General features: G+C 41.8%; 1 protein-coding gene across 3 annotated transcripts in view; it reads left to right on the top strand.

Moving 5' to 3' along the window:
* The window catches only part of RARB (retinoic acid receptor beta), a 316,231-nt gene that overhangs the window by 292,107 nt on the left and 12,029 nt on the right, over positions 1-12,095 (top strand). For all 3 annotated transcript variants that reach the window (XM_026842513.1, XM_026842512.1, XM_026842515.1), the window contains 2 exons: positions 2,850-3,010; positions 10,412-10,588. In XM_026842513.1, the coding sequence (XP_026698314.1) occupies positions 2,850-3,010; positions 10,412-10,588 (338 nt within the window). The remainder of the gene's footprint in view (positions 1-2,849; positions 3,011-10,411; positions 10,589-12,095) is intronic.

Below are 12,095 nucleotides of genomic sequence, written 5' to 3'. Positions count from 1 at the left end.
GTTGAATCTGCGTAATAGTTCAACGTTACTGAGATTCTTTATATTTTTAGACCCTGGGTGTTATATGTCAGCACTTTATTGTGTTATCTTACAGGGAATATAGAAACGCTGCCATGTCTGATGCAACCTTAGCGAAGACAAATATAGGAAATATAAAAAGTATACATAAAGCAAGAAGATAAATGTCATTCAGGTTTTATTGTTATTATAAAGGCTATCAGAATGGTAGAAAAAAAGAAGGTAACACTGAACAAAACTATTCTTAGTTTTCAGGACGTGTTAATTCTCCCCTTCCTACCCTTTAGTGATTTGTGCCCAAAAAGAAAGAGGACAGAACTGGGCCAGTTTGGTGATGTGGACTGACCAGCAGCTGTCCCTCAGGTGGCCTTTGGAGGGGAAGGGACTTCAGGTACAGCTGCAGAGGGAGCTGTGCCAGGGTGGCACGGGAGTGTGGTGTGGTTCCTGCTGGAGTTATCTCCTGGTCTTTGGGAGCTCTTGGCAGCTGCCCTGAAGCCTGGCCTAAATAATGTGTTTGTCTTCCACAAGGAGTTCAAAGCTATTGAGATAAGTAGCTGCTGAGGCCACCTGTTTGGCAAATTTGTCAATCAGCTCGGAGAGCTATAAGTAAATGGGGCTTTATTACAAAGGCTTATTGCTCTTTGCGGTTGTGTAGGAGTTTACATAGTTTTCTAAGGAGGTCTTTTATCTCCCGAGTACAGCAGCAATTAGGATCTACTTCTGGAGTTCAGTGGCAGTTTGGAGCACTCGAGATGTATGTGTCAGGCCTGGATGGTGTTTTGGTGCAAGAGACCATACTTGCTCTGCCCTGGGATCCAGAGAACAAATCAGGGCATTGGCTTTAAAAGAATATTTGTAAAAGGAAAAGGGGGAATCCAACCCACCCTCCTAAACCTGACTACACTGGTAGCATTGAACCTTCACAAGAAGGTACCTTTTCAGTTCAGTCTTCCTGGCCAGCTGTATGACTCCAGATGCTAGAATTGATGGTGTTCAAGATGAGGCTTTAATCTGGTGGTATGCTTAGTGTCTCAGCACTGATCCAGCAAAGCACATAACTGATTTCGATGCAGGTCTGTTCACACAGTTAAAGTCAAGTTTGTACTTAAAATATCTGCTGGATCAGGGTCAGAGTTCTCTCAGTTGCAAAGTCAGACCTTTAGTGAGAAAACCAGAGCTGTTCATTGCATGGAGTATGTGCCTAATGGCCTTGTGAAGGAGCAGCAGTATTAGCTGCATCTATCCCTTGTTTTCTGTTACACATATTACATTATTTCTGTAGATGCCCCTGCCTCTGCTGCTTTCCCATGCCACTATTTTTCCATGTCACTCTTAATTTTCTCTCAGAAAGGATGCACAGAGGAAAATGAATCCAACTGTGCATCACTTGTTCTTGAACAGATACTGTAGGTGAGACTGGATTGACACCTTTTCTTCCTCCTGAAACATTCACCATTTGTCTGCTCTTTGTGATTATTCGGGGTTCACAGGCATGTAGGAAGCAACCACAGAAGATGTGGAGATGACCCTGGGGAACCCACAGGGGAAAAAAGCTGGCATGGAGGTGGCTCTGGGCATCTGCCCATTTTGCTGTGCTTCCCTCCCCACAGCACAGATAGATGTGATTTCTGGGGTGGGACAGTACAAATGAGAATCAGCAGATCTTTGGCCATCCAAAATCCCTGGCCATCCTCATGTGTGCCAAACCCACCAGCCACACCCTCAGAGTTTGGGGTCTTGTTTTAAATATCATGAAGTTTTGAACATGAGTGAATGTTAGGATTGGTTTTATTTGTCCAGTAACGTTTAGTATTTGGGGTGTTTAATATTGACACGGAGTCTTTGGGGAGAGGGATTGATTTTGCTTGGCTTTGTTGTAAAGCCTTATGCATCTGGTTATGTTTAAGATGTTAGCTTTAGCTAACAACAAGCCTCTTGATAAAATTCACAAGTACTGGCAATACTGCGGTCATAGACTCATCTCCTGGGCACGTTTTGTAAAATTAAGCTATTTTCATTAAAAGAACAAAGAGTAGCATGTTGATGGAGCAGCTGTCATATTTTATTACAAAACACAAATATGTGGGAAATCAATTACAGCACCAGTGCTGCACAATGCATATTTCCAGTAATCCCCCACGGCCGGGGGAAGGTAGAAGGCTGATTTGAGTGCAGGAGCAGATGGCAAGCAACTTTAGAAAGCTTCACTGCCATTTTTACTCTTTCAAGTGTTTGTGCTTGTCCTTTGATCTTCAGATCTTGAGTTAAATGTGTTTCAGTTTCTTTCATTTACTGTTTTCACATTTAACTTTTCCTTTAAATAACTTCTGCTTGATGGAGTTCGTATTAGTATGGGGTTTGTTATCTTCCATACTGATAAATTTAAGAAGAGACACAGTTGCTGTCTTTTTTTAGTGTTGTTCACATCCAGTAAAATGTCAGCTGCATCACTGCAGACGATTTTGCCGTTCAACATGCACAGCTGTAATGATACAATGAAAAAAATCCCACATCACAAAATTACTGAGACACAGTACATGTGAAGTTGCAGTAGACTTTCTTGGAAGGTAGATACTATGGGAGTGTGGTGGCATGTCCACAACAAACACCTCTGAAAGTTTGGTTTCGTCATTACCTATTAAATTTAATTCTTACAGTTAAGTAATTAAGCTTGCATTAGTATTCTCTATGCATATAACATTTTAATCTCCATTTAAAATAATTTATGTTTAGAGTAAAAGCATTTTGCAGTGTTTTGAAGTAGAGCAGCAGAAGCAATATGAGGTGATCTGTATAACCACATGTGATCTGTGTCTCTGGTTTTTCTATAGCTGTCAGAAATGATAGGAACAAAAAGAAGAAGGAACCTTCAAAGCAGGAGTCCACAGAAAACTATGAAATGACAGCAGAGTTGGATGATCTCACTGAGAAGATCCGAAAAGCTCACCAGGAAACCTTCCCCTCACTCTGCCAGCTGGGAAAATACACTACGGTAAGTATGGTTTGTGACACACATGTTCTGGATATGTCTGGATGATGTGAGTTTTGCATTGGAGGCTTCAGACATTTTAAATAGATGCAGAAGTAGATGCACTCCTTGCACCTCCTTAGGAGTCATGAAAAAAAAAACAAACAGGTACGCCTGCAAATGCAGGCTGAAGAAGAGAAGTTGCCCTTAACTGTAAGCATTACTTAGCGGTATTGTGAGAGACTGAAGGATTAGTCCAGCCAAGAGACAAGCTTGGAGTCCATGAGTCAGTTACATGTCATCATTCATTAGAAATTTGTTGGCTTCCAAAGAGGTGATCTCTGCTTGTGCGTCAGCGGATTACAACTTTGCAGGTGTAGAGAGTTCTTAAATGCTGCTTGGGTTACTGGTGACCATCCCAAAGCTACCAAGGTCAAAGAAAATACGAAATGTCTAAACAAACCAATTTCCAAAATGCTCATTTCCAGTTTATTCCTTTTCCAGTCTAATGAAATACCACAAAACAGCAAAAACTTCTGCTGCTTTTAGAAAAGAAAAATCAGCTACCCAACAAGAAGTACAGTACTGTGGGAATTTCTCCAGAGAATGAGTCAGGGGATGAATTTTTTTCTGTGTATATATATGTTGCTAAATACAGGGAAGGTCCGTGATATTTATTGATTTCAGAGAGAAAATTCAATGTGAAGTTTGCAAATACAGTAATATAAGAGACACTAAAAAATAACTGTTAGGTAATGTCTTGTTGGTAGAGGAATGATTTTGCTGGGTCTGGTCTTGCTGTCAGTTGCAGCAGCACTGGCTGTTTCAGAGGGATGTGCAGAAGGTCCTGAAGTAGTTGAACGTGCACTCTCGCTACCCGGACCAAGAGTTCAGGAGTGGCATGGCTGGGGCAAGGAGGCCCCTGCCTCCACAGTCCTTGTCCTCCAGCCCCAGATGGAGATCTGGGACCAAGCCAGGTGAAATACCTCTGTCACTGGATTGCTCCCTGTTTTGAGTAAATGCTCTGCTACTGAAACAAATGTTAGGTTTCTCAAAGGGTGATCTAGGCAAATCCCCGTGTGGCATCGATATTTACTGTTTTAGCGAGCAGGGTGCTGGTTTATGGCATACTCACCTATTTACAAAGTGCAAGGTTCAAAACTCTCAGGTCTACGTGTAAGACTTTGTATTTAAGTGCAAGAAAGCAAACATATATGGTGTGATGTTAGAAAAAGGCATGCTTTTCATGCTGCTGAAAGTATTTTCACAAACATTTTTCACGTTTAATTTTGAGAGCCACGTAAAATAGTTAGTACTAGGGGAGGTGTGTGTCCTCTGCAAGCTTCTCTCATCCTTGCCCTGCTAGGGTGAGATGTAGTCAATACAGTCAGCTTAGGCATGCTGGTAAATATTGCACAGGCAGACCTCCAGGGACTAGCGCAGCATGCGGGGCTGGAAGCTCGAAAGCAGTCAGCTGGTGACATAACCAAAGGCAAAGCTGGAAATGGTGAGATCCATAGTGTGTCTTTTCAAGGAAATTCCTGGGTTAATGCCCTCCACCCCTCCTCTCCACATATGTGGTTGCATCCTTATGTTGGAGCAAATAAAATCTTCCAAACAGGCTCTCACACTCCTGCAAACGCAAGAGTGCTTCTGAACACGTGTGGAAAAAGTCTTGCTAGTTCAAAGACAGTGAGTTTGTGCCTTGCAGAAGAGGTGGTTGTATGCATGCAGCTGGGAGGCGTGGCCAGGCTGGTCTGCATGCCAGAGTTTATTGCTCACAGGCTACCTTGCAAATGGCTTGGCTATCCCAGAATAACAATATATCTGTACACCTCCCAACATTAATGTGTTGGTACATACTTCTGTGTAACCTCTGAGTTTGAAGAGTGCACTGCTCAGTACTGGCAATTGCCAAAGATCCTGGAGGGTTGAAAGATAAACCTGGGCACCTATATGCTTGTATTACGTATTGGATGTTTAAGTATTACTAATATTTTAGCTCTTGAAATGATACAAGTGAATGAAATTGGAGAGGGTCGTGTTGCATATCACACCCACCACTGATGCCTTTGTCCTTGGGTTCTTGCTGATCCTCATGGTGAGTTTATGTCCCTGTTGGAATTTCGGAGCCCGTACTGAGAGCACCTGGATCTAAGTAATGAACAGATGAATGTGGTCTGTCTGTGCGTCCCAAGTAACCGTGACCTGACCACACTCTCAGAGGCTGGGTATCAGTCATTTGTATCTCTGACTAGATTGGACAGCTTGGGGAAAGAGATTTCTTGGTTTTGTCGTTGGTCTGTTGGAAGTCCACAGCAATTAGTTGCATGTGGCTGAAGTCTCTGCTGCTTTGCCATGGTTTGGAACTATACAAGTTGCGATAACAAAATTCTACTGAAAGAGTTATTTTTGACTTACCTTGAATCCTTGAGACCAATACAGCTTCTTTCAACAGCTCTGTCAAAACTAATAGCAGCAATGCTAAATACTGCCTTCTTGCTGCTTTCTCAGTCTGTGAAATGTGAGTCTCTGAAATGCGGAGTGTTTAAATTTCTCGTCTCAGTGGTCTGGCAACCACTCCAGCTTTTTAGGTGGGAATTCAGCATTAAGAGCTCATTTTTATGAACACTGTCTCTGCCCAGCTCTGGAAGGGACAGAGTACTGCTGGGGCTGGAGTAAGAGTTGTCATCATCTCCAGCTGCCCATCAGTCCAGGAGCAGGACAGAAGCCTTTCTTCAGAGGTGGAGGATCCAGGAGGATCTGGGAAGTGGAAGCTGTTGGAGGAGTGCAGCTTCAGTGCTTGGACAGTATCACTGGCTGCTGATCAAACAGGAGGGCTCAGGCATCATCTTGCCTTTTGAGACACTTGAAATAGAGACCAGAAGTAAAAAATCAAGGAGCACTCATCCCTTTTTCTAAATGCAGAGTCCAAGGGGAGCTAGAAGCCTACGATACTCTACTTTTCTTAGTAGTAACAAGCTAGTAAGGATAGAAGATCACCAAAAGTTCCTGCTTTTATTCTGATTCTGTAGGCTAGCAGTCATGAAGCATGGCATGCTCACGCTGCAGAGCCCACAGATTGCTTTTGTAACCTTAGAGTTTTTTATTTAATTTTTTAAGCAAGAGCTGAAAAGTGAGTGTATTGAGTCAATGTGGATTCACCTGAATTTCATGAGCTTTGCACTTGCATACCGATAGAGACAGTGGACGGAAGAAACCATTCTGCAAGCATGGCCCCCATGTGCCTTCAGTTACGTGATCATTCAGACTGATTTAAAACATTATTTTGTTTGTTGCTAAAAAGGGCAAAGAATTTTAAGAGAGTGGAGTAAAAAAGACCTTGCAGAGATACAGTAATAAAAAAATCTGTTCAGACATTTGGCTTGCATATCTGGCTCCTCTTGCTCTGGAGCACTGCAGACTGTATTTCCCAGAGGAAAAGGTTACGTGGTGATTTTTTCCCCCATTGTGTATTTTTACCTGTTCAAAAATTATTTTGGAGAAGCATTTTCAATTATGGTTTTTTATATCCGTATGCTCTTTGAAAAGAAAAAGTGTCCCTATCTGTAATAATTACCACACTTTGCATAGTTAATAAAAGTCTACTTAAAATAATGGGAGAATAGCACTCGTATTAAATTCCCTGGGTCATTTGACTTAACAGTTGCATTTGGTGGGCAGTGGCAAGTATAGTTCTGCCTATGATGAGAATCAGCAAGCTGTTTAAACGTAATGGATTTCAAAAGTCCATCATAAATAGATCTGTTTTATTACTGTCATCCAGGTAAGAGAGAGTGCCTTAGTAATTTCTCTGGAGATGTCATACTTTATAGTATAATTGAGTGTAACTATACTGCTTGTCCCTTGAGACTGGTATTATTTGTAAGTCTACAGCTGTGTAACATCCAGCCTTGTGATAAAGGGAGGGTAAAACAGAAAATAATTTTCACTCTGCGGACCTCTGCTGCAAGTTCTCCCACGTTGCTCTTGGCTGGCTGGAAGTGGAGAGGTTTTGCATCTTCATGGCATTTTGCCCTTTGCAAGTGCTGGGCTTAGAAATTACATGCCTATTGTTCTGTGCCATTGCAGAGGAATATATCTATCTCTCTGTATATCTATCTATGTATCTATGTATCTATCTCCTGGTGCTGGGACTGAGCGGAGATGTGTGCTGTGGTCCTTGGTGAACTCACCGGAGCTGGAGTGCATTGCTGCTTTTACTAAAGAGGCATAGCAAGTGTTCCTGATTAGGGCAGAGTGCCCCTGTGAGCCTTGTTTCCTTTGTAAAGTGGATTTTAAAGACAGTAGGGATTCTGCTACTGTATATGTTTCTGCGAGTACCTCATCCCGTATTGTTAATGTGGAGATACAGCAGCCTGTAATGAAAAAAACAAAAATGATGGAAAAAATGGGATCAATTTATGTGGCAAAAATGGCTGTTTAATTGGATTTCATAGCAAGGTTGGGCTTTTCCACTGATAAAGATGCCACTAGGGTGTATTACAGTATTGTTCCACCATATGTGCACTGGTGCAAAGGCCTGAAAAACATGCAAGACTGCTCCTGGAAAAGACACCCAAAAAAACCGCTTCAGTAAAATATTCAGGAAAAGTCATAGCGTCTGCATCTTTTTCACAGCATGGTTAGAGGAGATCCCCAGGCAAATTTAATCAAGGTTTCTGTTTCTAACATGCATTTTATTAACCCCATGTTTTATTGTTCAACCTATACATTGATATTGAGTCAGTTTGGGTTTTACATATTCAGAAATACTCCTAAAAACCTAGCTATTTTCTGTGATGCTTATGGCTGCATTCATTACCGAATAAAACGTTAAAACTCTTTCCATTTGTAGCATCTCAGAGATAATGTGTAAACCACATTAGCTTCAATGCTGAGGAATCTGGCACCCAGCGTAATAAAACACCCGGTTATTTTGTATTTTATTAACTGCCCCTTCTCTTCAGTTTGCATAATAGTGAGTTAGATTTACATTTGTTAAGACGGCCGTGCATTACTCTTAATAGAAGACATGTCAAACTTCCCGTTGCCGGTACTGCAGCATGATGAAGTAACCTCATATGATACTGATGAAGATTTCGTTCACACTTGCTGGTTTCATGCAACGTCTTTTTTTCCAGATGGATACCCTATTGTAAAATGATTTCCTGCTTTAGGCTCTGCTTTGTGTAGCTCTCCGCTATGCCATCTTTCTATGAACTGGATAAACTGCCTATTAAATTTAATTACAGCCTGAATGACTGCACATCTTGATCTTATTTTTCCTCCAATGTACTGTATTTCACCAAGGTCCTTGAGGATGAAATAAAATAAATCTGAAGGATGCATACTCCAGTAGCCGAAAGAAATGTTTCAAAGGGCATTACAATGACTGTTAACCCATTAGTTTTAGACCATTTTGAAGGCAATTCTTTAGGTTTAGGATTATAAAGACATTTTCTCCTATCTTTTCTTCTGTCATTTAAAAAATCAAAACAAAATAGAGGAAGTTCCCAGAATAAAAATTCAAATAATAATTATGAAGTTAATTTCTTATCCCTTGAAAAGAGAGGGAGCGTGGAAGAGCACATATGGACCTTCAAACTATTCAGCATGATTAGCATTTCTTTTTTACAGTAAGGGCCTAATGCAAATACTACTGGCTTGAATCTCCACTCTGTTGCAGGTGAGCATGAGTGTCAGGCTGGCAACACCCTTGGCACCCGTCAGGGCTTTTCCCTTCCTGCCTGCAAAGGCAGCCCTGGGAGGGGGTGACAGAACATCACATCCAAGCTGAGCTCACCCTACGTCCCCTCGTTGACCCCTTCAGGCCCTGTGTCCTTTCCGTGAACCGAAGAAAACTGATAAGCTGATGGTTTCAAAGGTTTCCAAGGAGGTGGACATCCTCACCATCAGCAGTGATGGTGGCAGGGTCACTAGAGATGTTTCCTCCAAGAAAGTGCAATCTGTGTAAATTGAATGCTTTTCCATGGCAATTTATCTGCCATAGGTGGAGACTCCTCTCATTTAACTTAAATTTTAAAGTTAATTTGATGTTTTAACTAACCAGCTAAGACTGAGGCAGATAATCACATCGGATTCCCTTGCAGATGGGGAGAAAGCCACCATCTGCGGGGATTTTCCCTTACCTGCCTTAAATTCCTATTTGGAGTGGGTGGGCCTTTTTATGGAGAAGCCTCTCTCTTGGTTAGTCAACAAGCTCATATGAGACATAGGAGAGACAAACTCTACCTTTGGTTTTCTGTGGTTGCAGCTCAGCACCTTTTGCAAATTCATTACCAGCATATTTTTATGTGTAAAATTCCTCTTGCAGTGAAGAGGAGATTGCCCAGATGCTGAAGGCAGCTGCAGCGCACACTCAACTTGGCGGCTCATGATATATTGCGGGGGACGAACCAGCATGCTGGCTGCATCCTAAGCAGCATTGGATCAAACGCTGACAAAAGGGGAATATGCTGCATGCTAGGGAAGGAGGAGAGGGGCCTTAGGTATTTCAGAGCTCTGTTGGTTACCCATTTCTCGTCACCCCACAGGAATCACGTGTGGGTTGGAAACAGCTGACCAGATCTCCCCATGACACCATTTTTTGTTGGACTAGCATGAAATAGATCACTGTGACTTTTGAGTCAGATGGTTCCTGGCTGACATGTTTAACTTTTTCAAGGATTAAGGGGTCTCAACACAAATTTGCTACACATCCTAGGAAATTACAGGCTTTTCAATTAAGATACAGGAATATATGAAAACAGTTTCAGAAAGATGCAGCCTGAATGTCCTTGTAACACTTCAAACAGTATGGTATATGTTGGATGCACCGACAGATACTCACGTAGCATTCATCAGTGCACATGGTGTTTTTCTTAACATTGTGTAAAGAAATTCTCTTTAATTCATGGGAGACTGTAGCTTGAGAAAGCTGTAAAACTCTTGCAGAGCCACAGAGCAGATAAATTAAGTAGAACTAATTTGCTAAGACCTTAAGTATGTGAAACTATGTTCCAAATATTGTGCTGCTTTTTCCATATGAGCACCTGATATTCTTCTTCCACTGTTCATTTATATTTTCTGGGGTACAACTGTAAATTGTCTCTCTCAATGCACTTATTATATAATGGCAAGGAAGAATAATGATAGTGGCATTTGGAAATGCTTAAGTTCATTTGTATTCCTTGTACAGATGGCCTCTGCAATCATAAGTAACAGAGAAATATCCAAGGAATTTTCAGGCGATTAATCCAAGTTTAAAACCAGCATCATCCCAACAGCAAGCTGCAGAAAATGCCTGGAATGTTAATAGAAAGCACTTCTGGAAGCAATACTTGGTTATTGTTTCTTTCCCTTGAAAACCATTTACTGAAAGGGATGTTGTTGATTTATGGTGCCTTCTGTCTGTCTTTCCAGAACTCCAGCGCAGACCATCGGGTTCGACTGGACCTCGGGCTTTGGGACAAATTCAGTGAACTTGCAACAAAGTGCATTATTAAAATAGTGGAATTTGCAAAGCGATTGCCAGGCTTTACAAGTTTGACCATTGCAGACCAGATAACTCTACTTAAAGCAGCCTGCCTGGATATACTGGTATGTACTTTTAATATCATTGTTATGCTACTAATGTATCTTCTATTGCTCTTTTTACTGTCACTGACAGCAAGAGCGTGTCAAATACTGCCCTGGCCTAATGGTTGCAAACTTGGACTTGCCAGGTAGTCTGGTAACGGTCATGAGTGGACTCCAACATGTCTACATACATGTGTTACATGGGATGAGCATACTTTTCAAAATAAGTCCTTACAGTTTGTGGATTTCAGAAGAATTGCAAGAGGGATATGTTTTGGTGTCGTGGCACTAACTTCAAATATGTGCAACTTTGGGAAAACTTCCTTATTGTTAACACCAAAGAGAGATCTGTTTCTCTTGCCTTCCTCCTCCCTCCAAAACATAATACTCTGTATAAAGGATGCCTAGAAAGCCAGTCCACTGTATAATGTTTTAGGAATGTGCTGTACCTGTGGTCATGAGGTAATTCGAAGAACAAGATAAAAATCTTCAAGTGAGGTTTTTGCAGGTTGTAGAGGGGAAACTGATGCGCTTGGAGCCTGGAGCATGCAGATGTCCCTGCTTTTACCAGTGCTGCAGGCACCTGTGGAAGTGGACACTGTGGTGGACTCTGTACAGATTTTAATGTAATTTTAAATAGGCAAGTGTTAAACCTGCAGCAGGGAACTATACAGGTGGGCCTGAAGTTTTCCTCCAGACCTTGCCTTGCCACTTTGTCAAGGCAAGCTGTCTTCCCTCCCTTTGTCTCTGGTTGTTTCTGTGACATTGACTTTCAGAGGAGCCCTCTGGGATCTCAGCATTTCTTTATCAAGACCATAGAGTCTTCAGGCTTTTAGTGGCAAATATACTTCTTATTATCAGTCGTAACAATAACTTTCAGTAAAACAGTTAGTATTTGCAGCGTGTTTTAAACATATTTTAAATGTTTTCTTCTGAGCACAGACCTTCAGGTCTTCACTGAGCCAAGCATGGCCAAGAAGCTCGCTGTTGGATGGCTACTGTAGATATATTATTTGGAATGACACAGGAGTTTAAACTAGGGAATTTGAAGTAATTAATCTTGGAATTTCTAAAAGCACATTGCTTCAAACAGGATCGTATTGAGGAGGACATTAACTGCTGTGACCTCTTCCTCTTGTTCTGTCAAAAGCTGTTTTGAGAATTGCTTCTAGAAGACGTTGATGAAGGAGAGAGAGGGGGAGGGATATCATTCCATGGCCTATAAAAAAGGGAAGGTTGAGGTTGTCCTGCCATGCTCGAGAGTCACCTCTCATTGTCCTCTTCGTCCAGGTACTCATTCGGACTTGACCCTCCCATGTTACTGTGTGTGGTCCCTCCGCGGGGCAGGGCCATTCATTACCAATTGCGCGCCTGTCGTCACCAGCTCTGTCCTGATAAGACACAGTTACATTCCCCTTACACTGACAGGCATACAGTAATTGATAAACTATGGCATTGCCTCAAGTGTGTTCTGCCAGACAGGAATTGCTTTTGTAACCAGTAACAAGTGGTTAATACAGGAACTACC

This window comes from Athene cunicularia, assembly GCF_003259725.1.
Source record: "Athene cunicularia isolate RWA chromosome 2 unlocalized genomic scaffold, athCun1 chr2_part1, whole genome shotgun sequence".
In the NCBI taxonomy this organism is placed as follows: domain Eukaryota; kingdom Metazoa; phylum Chordata; class Aves; order Strigiformes; family Strigidae; genus Athene; species Athene cunicularia.
This window is presented reverse-complemented; position numbering and strand designations above follow the sequence as displayed.